General features: G+C 31.5%; 1 protein-coding gene across 1 annotated transcript; it reads right to left on the reverse strand.

Annotated features, from left to right (window-relative positions):
• Nucleotides 1-252: 252 nt before the first annotated feature.
• On the reverse strand, nt 253-6,498 carry LOC105637786 (Metallopeptidase M24 family protein). Its single transcript, XM_012221403.4, has 17 exons — nt 6,390-6,498; nt 5,932-6,201; nt 5,792-5,841; nt 5,648-5,708; nt 5,285-5,380; nt 5,052-5,201; nt 4,790-4,921; nt 4,320-4,447; nt 3,847-3,889; nt 2,962-3,045; nt 2,439-2,480; nt 2,180-2,250; nt 1,785-1,838; nt 1,566-1,671; nt 1,421-1,489; nt 962-1,105; nt 253-620 (listed from the first exon to the last, which is right to left on the reverse strand). Exons 2-17 carry the CDS (start codon nt 6,076-6,078, stop codon nt 471-473), a joined length of 1,527 nt encoding a protein of 508 aa, XP_012076793.1. The 5' UTR covers nt 6,079-6,201; nt 6,390-6,498; the 3' UTR covers nt 253-470.
• Nucleotides 6,499-12,556: the final 6,058 nt, after the last annotated feature.

Consider the following 12,556-nt stretch of genomic DNA (forward strand, 5'->3'; position numbering starts at 1 on the left):
AAAACCGCATTTTTTTTTTTAACCAAAGTTCAGGATTAGATAATGCATTCAGAGATCGAACTGAGATGCACTTGAGCAAGAGATGAAGGAGAAGTATACATTGCACACTACCAGCATCAGTACATGGTGCTCCAACGTCTGTTCGTTTTCCAGTTTTGCCAACAATAAACATTGTTGAATCGACTGGCTTTGCCATTTTGCCCTTACATCAAGTTTCGATAAAAACAAATATCATCTAATGAACAAACTAACTAAAGTTTGAATAAAAATTATTTTTAGAAATTATTTGTATTCACATTTCCATTTAGTTTTCAGTTGGGCAACAGCGTGCCTTGAGCAGTATGTTTTGGAATACCTTGTAAGCATTTGGTTCAAAACAATGCCTTTATTTGTCATGCCAGACGAAAATAGTTCACACGAAAGACCTAACGAACACATGAGAGCATTTCTCTAACACTAGTTAATAGTTATCAACAAGAAGGTCCATTGTTAGTCTTGTTCTCTCCGCCAGATCCTGAAGCCTTGTCAAGTGGCCATGGTGCTCCTGCCATCACTGCTTCAATCTCCCAAATCTCTCGAGGACACTTAGTCATGTTATTGCATCCGTTGGCAGTGACGTGCTAAATACAGAAGACAGAACATCAGAATAACATGGAAATTCAATAGGAATACCCATGAAATAAGCTAACTTACACCATGAACAACTAAAACTGAAAAATTCTTTTGAACATTTGATTCCTTGAGAGAGGATTGTGCAAATTGGTTTTAGACCAGGATTGTTGAGACCAACAGCATAATGAAAATTTATCGACGTTAGATGTTGCATGACACCATAGTACCATTAATGCCACTCTTAGATTTTGTAATATGATGATATTGTTTAAAGTCTGAATACTTATCATACCGGAGATATGCAAATCAAGAAAGAAAAAGTCATGTATGGGCTTCAGGGGAAAAGTACCACATCACTTTCGATTCGAACCCCACCAAAACCTTTAAATCTGCCAATTGCCTCACGATTGAAAAACTTATAAGTATTTGAACTCTCAATGGCTGGTTCCAACACAGCATCTATGAAATAGCAACCAGGCTCCACTGTTATCACCTACAAGTACCTCCAAAGCTTAGAAATCATTCCAATCATGAGCAAACTAATAAGATGGATGAATAACTGAGGTACACACGAAGTGATTAGTTTCAAGACAGAAATCTGTCTTGATCAGCAACTGCCCCTTCCAAAATAGAAAAACAAGGAGGCAAAAGAGCCATTTGATGTGACTGGTCATGTGGCTTTACAAATTACACAGAAAAGAAGGTATTGTGAATTCCAAGACACATTCCAGATAAAAAAATGTGCCCTAGGATGCATCGGTAAACTGAGTAGACAGTTTTATTTCAGCAAAACAGGGCCAGAACTAACCATTCCCTCCTCAAGTTCTCGGGCAGTACGTAAAGATCTCAATCCTGGTTCCTTTGATTTCTCTGGTCCCTGCAGATCATGCCACCATGTTTAAGCCAAATATTTTGAAGAGAAATCCCACTACTAAGTAATTTATCATAGGTACCTTTAAGTAGCCACCAGGATCATGAGTGTCAATTCCCAAGAAATGCCCCAGCCCATGAGGCATGAAAACAGCACCCAACCGCTCTGTCATCATATCATCTACATTGCTAGGACCAAGGAAAAGTGCCAACATTTATAATGACTTTTTTCTGTCCTGATAATGAACCATAATTGAAACTTGCAAGTGAAAGAGAATATGTGATTGAGGAAGCAAAATTACCCAACAAGAATGCACCCTTTCTTTAATGATTCAAGAATTATTTTTTCTGCTAATCTGAATATGGTAAGGAGAAAATAAGAACAAATAGACATAGTAATGAAGATGAAAAAATTCTGCACATTATCAAGATGAATGATTGGCATGACTGAATAAGTGAGTACTGTAACCACGATCTTTATTTAATAAGATATATGATTAAACCTAGAGGTGTCAGATTCTTTTTCTAAGATAAAACCAATTTTTATTTTATGTTATCATGATTACCCTGCAATTTATCCATAAAGAATATATTTTAAAATACAAAGATAGTTATTATAATGTAAAACTCAAATATTAGAGCAAAAGGAATAAGTGTTTAGCAATCGCATACAGAATGTTTTCAGTTTCAGCCTTACTTGTGCATATCTAACCAGCTAACTCCAGGTCTTATTGCAGATATAACAGTGTTATGAGCACAGAGAACAGCCTGTAAAATGTGCAAATTAGAAAGAGATTCTAAACACAGGAGCTGCTAAGAAGTATTAAACACCATCATAATGCAAGCATCAAGAGAACACAAATTTAGATCTTCTGAATGGTATTACTGGTGCTCTTTGCAGATTTCTTTTTAGGAAAGGAAGAGAGAAAATGGCCATAATTTTTAGTCAGGCTTACATTGTATATAATAGACTGATCAGCAGTAAACTTTCCATTCACCTGCATGCAGAAAACTAAGGTTTTAGAACAAAATCTACAAATAAGAAAAAAGAAAAACAGATAGATCTTATCAGCAATAGTGAAAAGAGTTTCAGCTCCCTCCCCCTTCTATTATATTGCTACTCTCTTGAGCGCATAAAAAAATTAGAATCCCTTAAGGAAAACTAAAGTGTTTTAGTTTTAACCTTTGTCTTTCAGAACTCTCCTAAGAAAAGACCTAAGGCTACAGCATCTTTACTTAAGGCCCAGTTCTGATCAAGCAAAAGGAGGCAAAATGATTACCAGCAAGTGAATCCAAAACCTTAACATCTATGATGATTACAAAAAGAAGAGCTACTGCAAACAAAAGTCTGTACCGCGAAGCAGACTAAATAAAACTGGACTATGATGATTACAAAGAAAAGTCGAACCAATTGGAAACAGACTGTACCATGAAGCAGGCAAACAAGAAGAGCTACTGCAACTGGAAATGTACACTTACTGGGAATGAACAAGTTATGTCCGAGCCGTAAAATTGATATTCAGCTCCCATATCAAACAATGCCATATCTCCATCTTGCATAGTCTGCATGAAAGACATTAGGAAGATTGTGGGATTAATAGATAATTCTCACAATTTGAGGCATTTCAGGCAAAATTCAAACTCATTTTCCATCTAAACATATTTAAAGGAGATGGAATTTTATATTTGTTAGAAATTTCAACCATGTATTGTGTTTATGCAAAATTTTGAAGTGAGGTATAAGATTAGTTGGATTTTATAAAATCTCAACAAGAGGTGATCTCTAAGGGTTCTCTGTGTGAAAATCAAGCATCGAATTCAGTTCTTTTAGACAAGCTAACACTTTACATTTGTCAAACAAACTAATGTACCACACATAATACATCCTAATAATAATTGCCTAATCATTAACAAATAGATTGACGCTCATCCTGCAACCCCACCACACACAATAACATTAACAAAAAACAACCAAATCATATACTATAGCAACTGTATAACTGCCCCTCCCAACTGAGATATGGTTGTAATAAACACTAAGAGTTACTTATACAAGAGCGCTATTATATATGTTGCAAATAATAACAAACATTCTACCACTAAAATGGCAAGAAAACAGCTAAATGGTGGACACTGAACATGAACAGATCTCCCAATCGCACTTGCTGCTTAGAGTTACATGGATAGAACATCCAAGTTCCATCTAAGCATATAAAGCTTTCACACAAACCTTCTCTACCGCTACAACTTAAAAATTTAAGAAAATAATTCCATAATGGAATAATTGAAATTTAGAAATAAGCTACAAGTGTTAAACTTAATAAATCAAATGCAGTAAAGGCCAAAATGTTGAATTTACCATACCCTGTCATTTGGAGCTGCTGCATGCCCATAGTGGAGTACAGCACTGAATTATGAGACATTAAAGCTGTTAGTTTAATGCAAGAATAATGCAGCTAAAACTGTTCTTCAATGCATCCTGATAACAAAATGGTCCCCTAGGACAAGAGATTCGCTAAAAAAAGATATATATTTTTTATTTAGAACCAATAACAGTGACATGTTCATATATTGTTCATGACATTTGTAGTTAATAACAGGAAGTTAAAGCTAGTAAATAATTCCTTACAAAGTGCATGGAGAAAATCTAGTGGCATAATTACCATGATGTTACGAACTGCGAAAGAAAGGACTACTCTGAATTTACATTGTTTTAACCATACTTCACCTTTCCATAGACTTTTTGAATAATGGCTAAATTAAGTTTAGCAGAAAAAATTGCTTCTACCAATAAATAAACTACAAAGAAATAATTTACAGCTGTCCACAAACCTCACCTATTTTCACCCGTAGCACAGATACATGTGTAAGAGCAATTCCTACAGCCACCATACATGTAGGTGTGGTGAAGAAATATACTCTCCAACTGATATTCTTTCATGCCGGCCCAAGTATTTCTCATAACCTTGCAATTTGCAAAGTTTAAAACAAAAAACAAAAAAAGAAAAGGAAAAAAAAAAAACTATCAGCTCCTTTTGGAGTATTTATACAGAAATTCAGGAGAAAAATAACCATTGCATAGAATGCTAACTTCACATAAATAACTCAATATTAATGAGCATGTGCGACATGAAATGAACTTGTATCCTGGTAGTGATTGTTAGTTAAGGACCTTAATGGCAAGAATAAGCAGCTGATCCTGAAGTAAAATCGAAGAATCATATGGAGATAAACATATGCAAATTGCATATATCAATTTAATTCACAAGAATGGATGTAAATAATGCCATAAGTGGGATGTTTGCACCTGAACGTGAGCTTCAGAACTTATGTCATTAGCAAATTGAATAATGGCAAGCTCTAGTTTGGATTTCAAAACACGACATTCAGTCAAAACAGGATGCAATGTAGTCAAATCTGTCTCAAACTTTTCTATCCCCTGCACATAGATTTACAAACAGGCACACAAACACACGAAGAAAAGGAAAAAGAATTACATTCAAGAATCAGGTGTTTTAGGCCCAAACAAACAAGTGATACCAGAAGGTTACATTGTAAGATGCACGAACCTCAAATTCTGCTGGTTTAGAAAAGTTATTACTGTCAGTATTAAGTCCATGCAAGAGAAATAATAGAGGTTTCTCAACTCCATTGCTGAGTTCATTCAGAACTGCTACAATTTCATCTGTATAATAAACCATGCTAACCATGTATTTTTCCTGCAAAAGAAAGAAGCAAGCATGATTTGACAAACATGCTTCAGACACTGACATCAATTCTTTAATCATCTAAGAGAGAAAACCTGAAAATGAGACAACGGCTTTATTTCTCCCAGCCAAACAGCATAATCAGCAGGTAGCCTTGGAGCAAAGAGAATAGATTTCCCAGTTGCAACATCCTTCAAGGGGGAAAAGAAAACTGTTACAATGTACAGAATAAGTATGCTATGGCTCATATACAAATAACGGGATATAGAAATGCTGAAGCAACATGAAATAAAAAACAACCTATTACTTTAAAACCAAATCTGAAGGCTCTAAGTAAAATCGAGTATCATTAATGTCAATAGAAATCAGAACACTACCAAATAACCATAGAAACCAATTAATTAGTAAAACGGTTACTGCATAAACAATCAAGAATAGAAAAAGGTAGAATAGCTTACAATTGCTCCATAGAAACCAGGCTCTATTACTCCAAACAGATACGCGAAATAACTCTCCTGCCTAGAAAATGGAAAGAATCACCAATTGTAACTAGAAGCTATAAACTGAAATCCAAGATAAAATCACAGCGAAAAAGCAATTACCTGAAGAGTTCGATATGATCAGTACAGTAGCGAATTTTTTCTTCGCCTCCCTACAAGATTAACACATACAAACAAAAATATGAATCATCGAGATGCATCTGTGGTATCTATATTAATATACAGGAGCATTTTTTATGTACCCGAAGAAACACGAATCCGTGGAGAGGACGAGAGATTTCAATAAGGTGTTGACGGAGAGATTTGAGGAGCTTTTCGCGGTTTGTGACGTGGAGCTCCATTGGGACTTTAGGAGGAGAGAGAGACGACGGAGACGGAGATGAAGCCATGGAAATGGCTTCTACTTGTCGGTTTCACCGATATCCGGTGACTTGTGTGTAAGCTTATGCTTAGCTACACACTAGCCTGATGATGTCTTCGGTTCCGGGGAAGCATTGCGAGAAATCAACAAACTAAAAAAAAAAATACGAACTGCGTGAGTCACCAGCAATGAAATGCGCACAACACTGTAAACGATAAATGATAAATTATCAGACTCCGGTAACAAAACGATCGGTCGTTAAGCAACCTCAAGAAATCAAAGTAATCAAACAAAATAAAAATAACACAAACGGCGTGAGAAATAAGGACGGAAATGCACCTAAACGGCAAGGGATAAAACATCGCACTCCGGTAATATAACGGTCAGCCGTTCGGCGACCACACGAAACCAACAAAATAGCTGCTATAAACTGGGTTTAGTTCGATCAGAGTTTGTGTGGTGGACTCGTTGTGATGGGTTTCTCTATTCAAAAGGTATACGTCAATTTGGGGTTAAGCCCAATGGGCTATCAAAACATTCACAAATTTCTCAACTTCCCTATCCCAATCAATTTCGGTTTGAAACTTTCGGCCCATTACTTTAAGAATTATTTTTACTTTTTTTTATTAACATTCCTGCCGACGTATCGTTTCACTCTGTTGACTTCAACCCGCGAAAAAGACGGCTTTTACGCAAGGATCGAGAAAACTATAATAATTCCTTTTTAGGCAACGACAAGCTTCTGACCACACGTCAATTTTCACTTTGGGATAATTAATTTGGACTACTTGCAGTTCAATAATACTCGGAACATGTTAAGCGTTCGATTTTTCACGTGGTGGTCGTTATTTTCTTTCTTTTTCGATTTTCACGTGGTCGTTATTTTTTATTTTTTATTTTTTTTCAGCTAGCAAAGGCATCACCCAACTCATCTATTTAATAGTTGGGTAGAAAATTAATCCATTTTTAAAACCAAACAACGAATTATATTCGTAACCCTCAAAATTCTCACTACACAACCCTATTTTGCAATGTTGATTGAATTATTTTCTTTTTTGGTTTGCAATGCTAAATGGAGTTCACCTATTTGCAATGGTGAAACTATAAATATATATAGTGGAATGATATATAATCAACTAATATAAAATTAGAATATGAATGAATTTTAATTAAGTAGCACTAGAGTCATATTTAAGATTGAGAAGTTTAAATTTAAAATTTTAAAACAAATCAAATTAAATAAAAAAATGAATAATTTATAAATAAAAATAGGATGTCGGCTACTTAACATGAAAGTGGAAGTCAAAAGACGAACTTTCTTGCCTCTAGGCAACTAAAGCAAGTCTAGCTATATGGATTTATAATGAGAAGTGTTTTGTAGGTTTCTACTTGTAGCTAGTAGGCCATACATATATGCATATGCATGCAGCTTTCGAAATATGATTTTCCGGTTTATAAAAATATGATGGCGCCCATGCACGTGCAACCTTAATTGTAGGAAGTAAAATTAATACTATATCAACTTTATAACCCTACTGTCATTCTTTTAAATGCTTATCAATCCCCTTACACTACTGCTATATGATTAAGCTCTAGCATCTAACAAATAACTAATAAATATAGTTGAACTCAAATCAAACTGAATCAGTTCAATTCGGTTTATTTAGTTTTATACTATTAAATTTTTTATTTGATTACTTTAAAAATACATTCGGTCAGATCAAAATTGCGATTTTGATTCAACTTAAAATTTAAAACTTTTTATAAAAATGGAAAGCTTGCTGTCAAGAAAATAGTATCATCATCTTAAGTTTTGACTTTGATTTTAAGTGTGAAATAATATTGCACCAATCATTCATTTTACATATATACTGCTACAAAACAAGAAGCAAAAAATCTGGATCCAACACTAAGACTGACATATTACAGCGGCCATATGTACATGTTGTTGTGATCCATATTATATACTGATATCCATCAATCAAAACTGTGGATCTTAAGCTAATAATTCTTCCATTCCATCAAAGTGGGGCTCTGTTCTGCAACCAGTCAGATTGAGCAGATGCAAGAGCAAGTTGATGATTCAATTAGCAAGTTTCAGTCAAATTGTTGGAACATCATGTGTTTGATCAATTTACGAGGTCAATATATGTTTGTCCCCTTTCTAATTATTAAACATGTAGTAATAATTTAACTCTTTCAAGAGTTCCAATGTAACCTATGACATATGTATGATTAATACAAGCGTGCGCCGACCCTGGTTGGCAAGCGGCTGGAATCGACATCGCTGCTACTACATCACTCTAAATATAATACTAATTTATTTATAATTTATATTTTCGTGTATATATATTGTTTTAAAAAATTAGTTGACGCAAAATATTATTCTAACTTAATCGAAGGGTAGACTAAAACATATTTTTTTGAATGGAATGTATTTTTTATTATTTACTGGGAGAAAAAAAAAAAGAATAAAATGATTCATTTTAAAAAATTAATATATTAATAAAAAGATAAAATTAATATATTTTATAATTAATGACATACTTAATTTATTAAAGTTCAGTTTCTTAATTCAGTTAACAGTAAATACTTCATATTAATATAATTATAATTAAAATTCTAAAATAAATTATGGTTCAAATTTAAAAATAAAAGAAACAAATTAATTCACTTGTTACCAATTGAATTAATGGACAAAAATTAATAATCTTTTAAATTTCAAAAAAATTTTATATGTACTGACAATACAAGTGTACAAAATCTCTAAGCATATGTGGACGTTGGTGGATCACATTTTAGTACAACCAACTGCTTGTATAATTAATTAAAATGCTTATCGTATAAGTTAATCAGTGAAGACCAAAACATATATACGATTTTGATTTAGGAATAGAAAGAGATGAAGGGCACATGGATGGATGAGAGATGGAAAATTTTCCACGAAAAGGCAGTTCTTGGCACATACTTATTATATATAAACATTTGCTTTTCTGATTAATATATTTTAGCATAGCCTGTTAGGTAAAGCTCCTGTGTATTTATATACGTTGGATATATATAATTGTATACTAAAAAAAATGTTTTTAAATAGTTTAATTATATCCGCTTTCAACTGCCCTGGGAAATTTTTGGTTTTAGCCTATCATTTTAATTTAATTAATTTTAGTTTGCAAATTTATTTTCACGCTCGATAATTTAATTAATTTTAAACCCGGATATAATAATCTAATAAATTTTTTAATTGTTATATTAAGTAATAACTTTTTTTTTTTTTTGTCATGCACCAATCAACGTAATTCGATTAATTTGGGTTTTTACTTTATGAAGGTAATTGAAAATAAAAAATAAAATCTTTACATTAAACTAATATTAGTTTTTCATGGTTTTAATTTTCATTTGAAAAATAATTTATATCCCTTTACACTCAATTTTGGATGATAAAAAAATATTTTTAAATTAAAACAGAAAAGAAAAAAGATATATGCCGGTGGAAAAAAAAAATAAAAATACAGAAATTCAAGTACAAAACTTTGAGCATATATAAAGACTATAATCCATTAATAGTACATACTGAATTATTTTTTTGGTTTATTGCTCTTTATTGATTATTTGAAGTCAAAGAAATTGGGCAACTTTTTTTTTTTTTTTTTGATGGTTTACCAACTAATAAACATCATTAATAATCAAAAACTATAGCAAATCAGGTATTAAAAACAAATAAACCTTCAGGAAATTTCCAGCATGAGACAATTTGCGGTGCATTAATTAATTTCTGCTAATAATAATTTCTAGAAGAAAAGGAAAGTTAAACTAAATCCAAGTTGGATAATGGAATTTTTTTTTATTTTTTTGAAAATAATGGATAATGGATAATTATTAGTACGTAAAAGTGAGTACTCTAATAATGGATAATTTATAATTAAAAAGGCAATTCTTGGCACACATATATATATAAGTAGTCTAATTACGTGATTGATTTGTAAATAAATAATTGGTAATTAAGCTTCTACATTGAATGGAAATTTTAAAAATAAAATACTAATAATTAATTTACTTCCAATTTCGAATTATCTTATCAACTCATGTAATTTTTTTATTGGTGGAAGTCACATGTGTTTCACCATGCTAATTTAATTTGATTATTTTTTTTAAACATGTAAGTTATTCTAGTCATTAAATATGAAAATATATAACAATACATTTTTTTTTTCATTCTTTTTGAACAACATACACATATGTGTTATCATGTTCGAATCTGGAATAATAGTTTAATAAAATTCTTTTGAAAGTTGAGACTCCAGACCCTTATTATTAAAGTTTATATCGAATATAGTCAGATATTTTTTTTAGAATATATATATATACATACACGTACAAACGCGTATATGTTTTTTTCCTAATATTTAATATGAAAAATAAATAAAAGAGGAAAAAAAACGCCGGTGGATACAAATTGAAGAGCAAGAAGCAAACAATATATGTGGAATGACATTGATTTGTGAATGGGAAGTCAAAGCAATATATATGTGGGGAACATTATTTCATGCTTTACAACTATAAGATTAAGAATCAAAAACAAAAAACAAAAAATTGTACTCGTACTAATTCTATCATAACTATTTATTGCTCAACCTTCAGGAAATTTCCATTCCAACATATATAAGACAATGTATTTTTGCCAAAAATAATAATTAATAATCATTATTATCAAACCCTACCATATCCATTTAGTACTATATATCCCATTTACGTCATAGATCCTCCTCTATGGGGTTCACAAAACGTGTTTTTAGGAATCAAAATAATTAATATTTTTTTTTTATTTCTTAAAAATTTTAGTATTTTTAAAAAATACAAATTAAGAAAACGTAATTTTGGTGAATTAAATATGATTAGAATCCTTAATACCAAAGTCAGTATTAAAATCCGACCTACCCAATATTCTATTGTTATCTTTCTTTTGACATGATCTTTTGATGATTGGTATAAAGATTCCTACGTGGCAAGTCCCAATTGGCAATGTATCTTCCAAGAAGATTCATGCCTTATGATTGGGATGCAAACAAACATACAAATATACCTTTCTCCTACAATCATCGAGTAAAAGCTCTTACATAACCTTATTCTAACTATAATAACAAGCAGTAAACTTTAATTATCAAAATTACAAAATTATCCAAAGTTCGTTTTACAAATAGCTCTCCCTAAAAATTTATCTTTTATAACATTGTTTTTTTAAAAGCAAAGTATCTACACTAATGTTTAATATAATTTACAAAAACTATATGTATCATTTAAAACACATTGATTAATTAGAAAGATATTCATTAATTAAAATTAATTTTAAGACAAATTTTAAATATTTTATCTAAATTGAAAACATGCATGCCAGAAACAGAAGATATGGAAATATTCATACAATTAAAAGAATGTGATGACATGATTATGGCTATGGTGTGTCGGTAATTACCATGAAAATAAGAATCTAAAATTAATAAAATTGGGAGGATATAATATTCTGGACGGCAGGCAATAGCAAGACATAGCTTTCACTTGTAGTCCATATGCACAACATGAAAGTGACAAATTACCATAGTGACGCATTAAGCAGCTCTTCGTCCAAATTAAACTAATTAATTATATTTCTAATCATAACTCAGTACATCGGGATGATATTATTTGCTACATAACAGGGTATCTCTTCTCTTTGAATAAGATTCAACTCGAACTCGAGATCTCTAATTTTTAGAAGATTCAAATCGAACTCGAGACATTTAATTTCTACATTTTCTATAAAATGTGAGAGTATCGATCATAGCACACTTAGAAATTAATTTGTGTATAGTGAATATAATATTTGCATTTTGACCGGTCCCTTTCGATATGGTAATGAATCTTTATTGCTTTCTTTCCTTCCTTCTAGGGTGCTTCCCTATATATCTGCTGCTGCTCAGTTGGCCTCCACTTCATGAAAATTTATATGTTATTTTTATTTTTTTACTAATTTTTTCATGTACTTTATTGCTAACCTAACCTAAAACACTCTAAACACTGGCTTTGTTTCTGTATTTTTGTGTCATACGTATTAATTATTATTATACTGAGCTAGAGATGCTGGCTTTCGTGATTCTGACATAACACACTTGATTTGTACTAATTATAATTAAAATATAACTTAGCAACTGGTTAAGTAAACTGTTTTACTAATTAAATACTAATTAACAAGGAGCAAAAGCACTTTCCTCAAAATTGATTTATTTCAATTGGTTTTCTTAAAACAACAATTCCAACGGTACAATTTTGATATTATCATATGGTCAAAATCTTCAAAAATTTCTCTGAAAAAATCTTGATCATTCATATTATAAAATAAATTAAAGATTTGTTCAGATAAATTTATGATCTAGCAAATCTCTATGGAATGCAAAAAATTAAAAACCCTAATGTTTATTCTTTTTGTTCTTTTTATATATATTTGAACAATAGCAATTCTTTTCATCCTC

Source organism: Jatropha curcas, chromosome 8 (assembly GCF_041381405.1).
Source record: "Jatropha curcas cultivar XTBG-Jc1 chromosome 8, XTBG_Jcur_1.0, whole genome shotgun sequence".
NCBI classification, from domain to species: Eukaryota; Viridiplantae; Streptophyta; class Magnoliopsida; order Malpighiales; family Euphorbiaceae; genus Jatropha; species Jatropha curcas.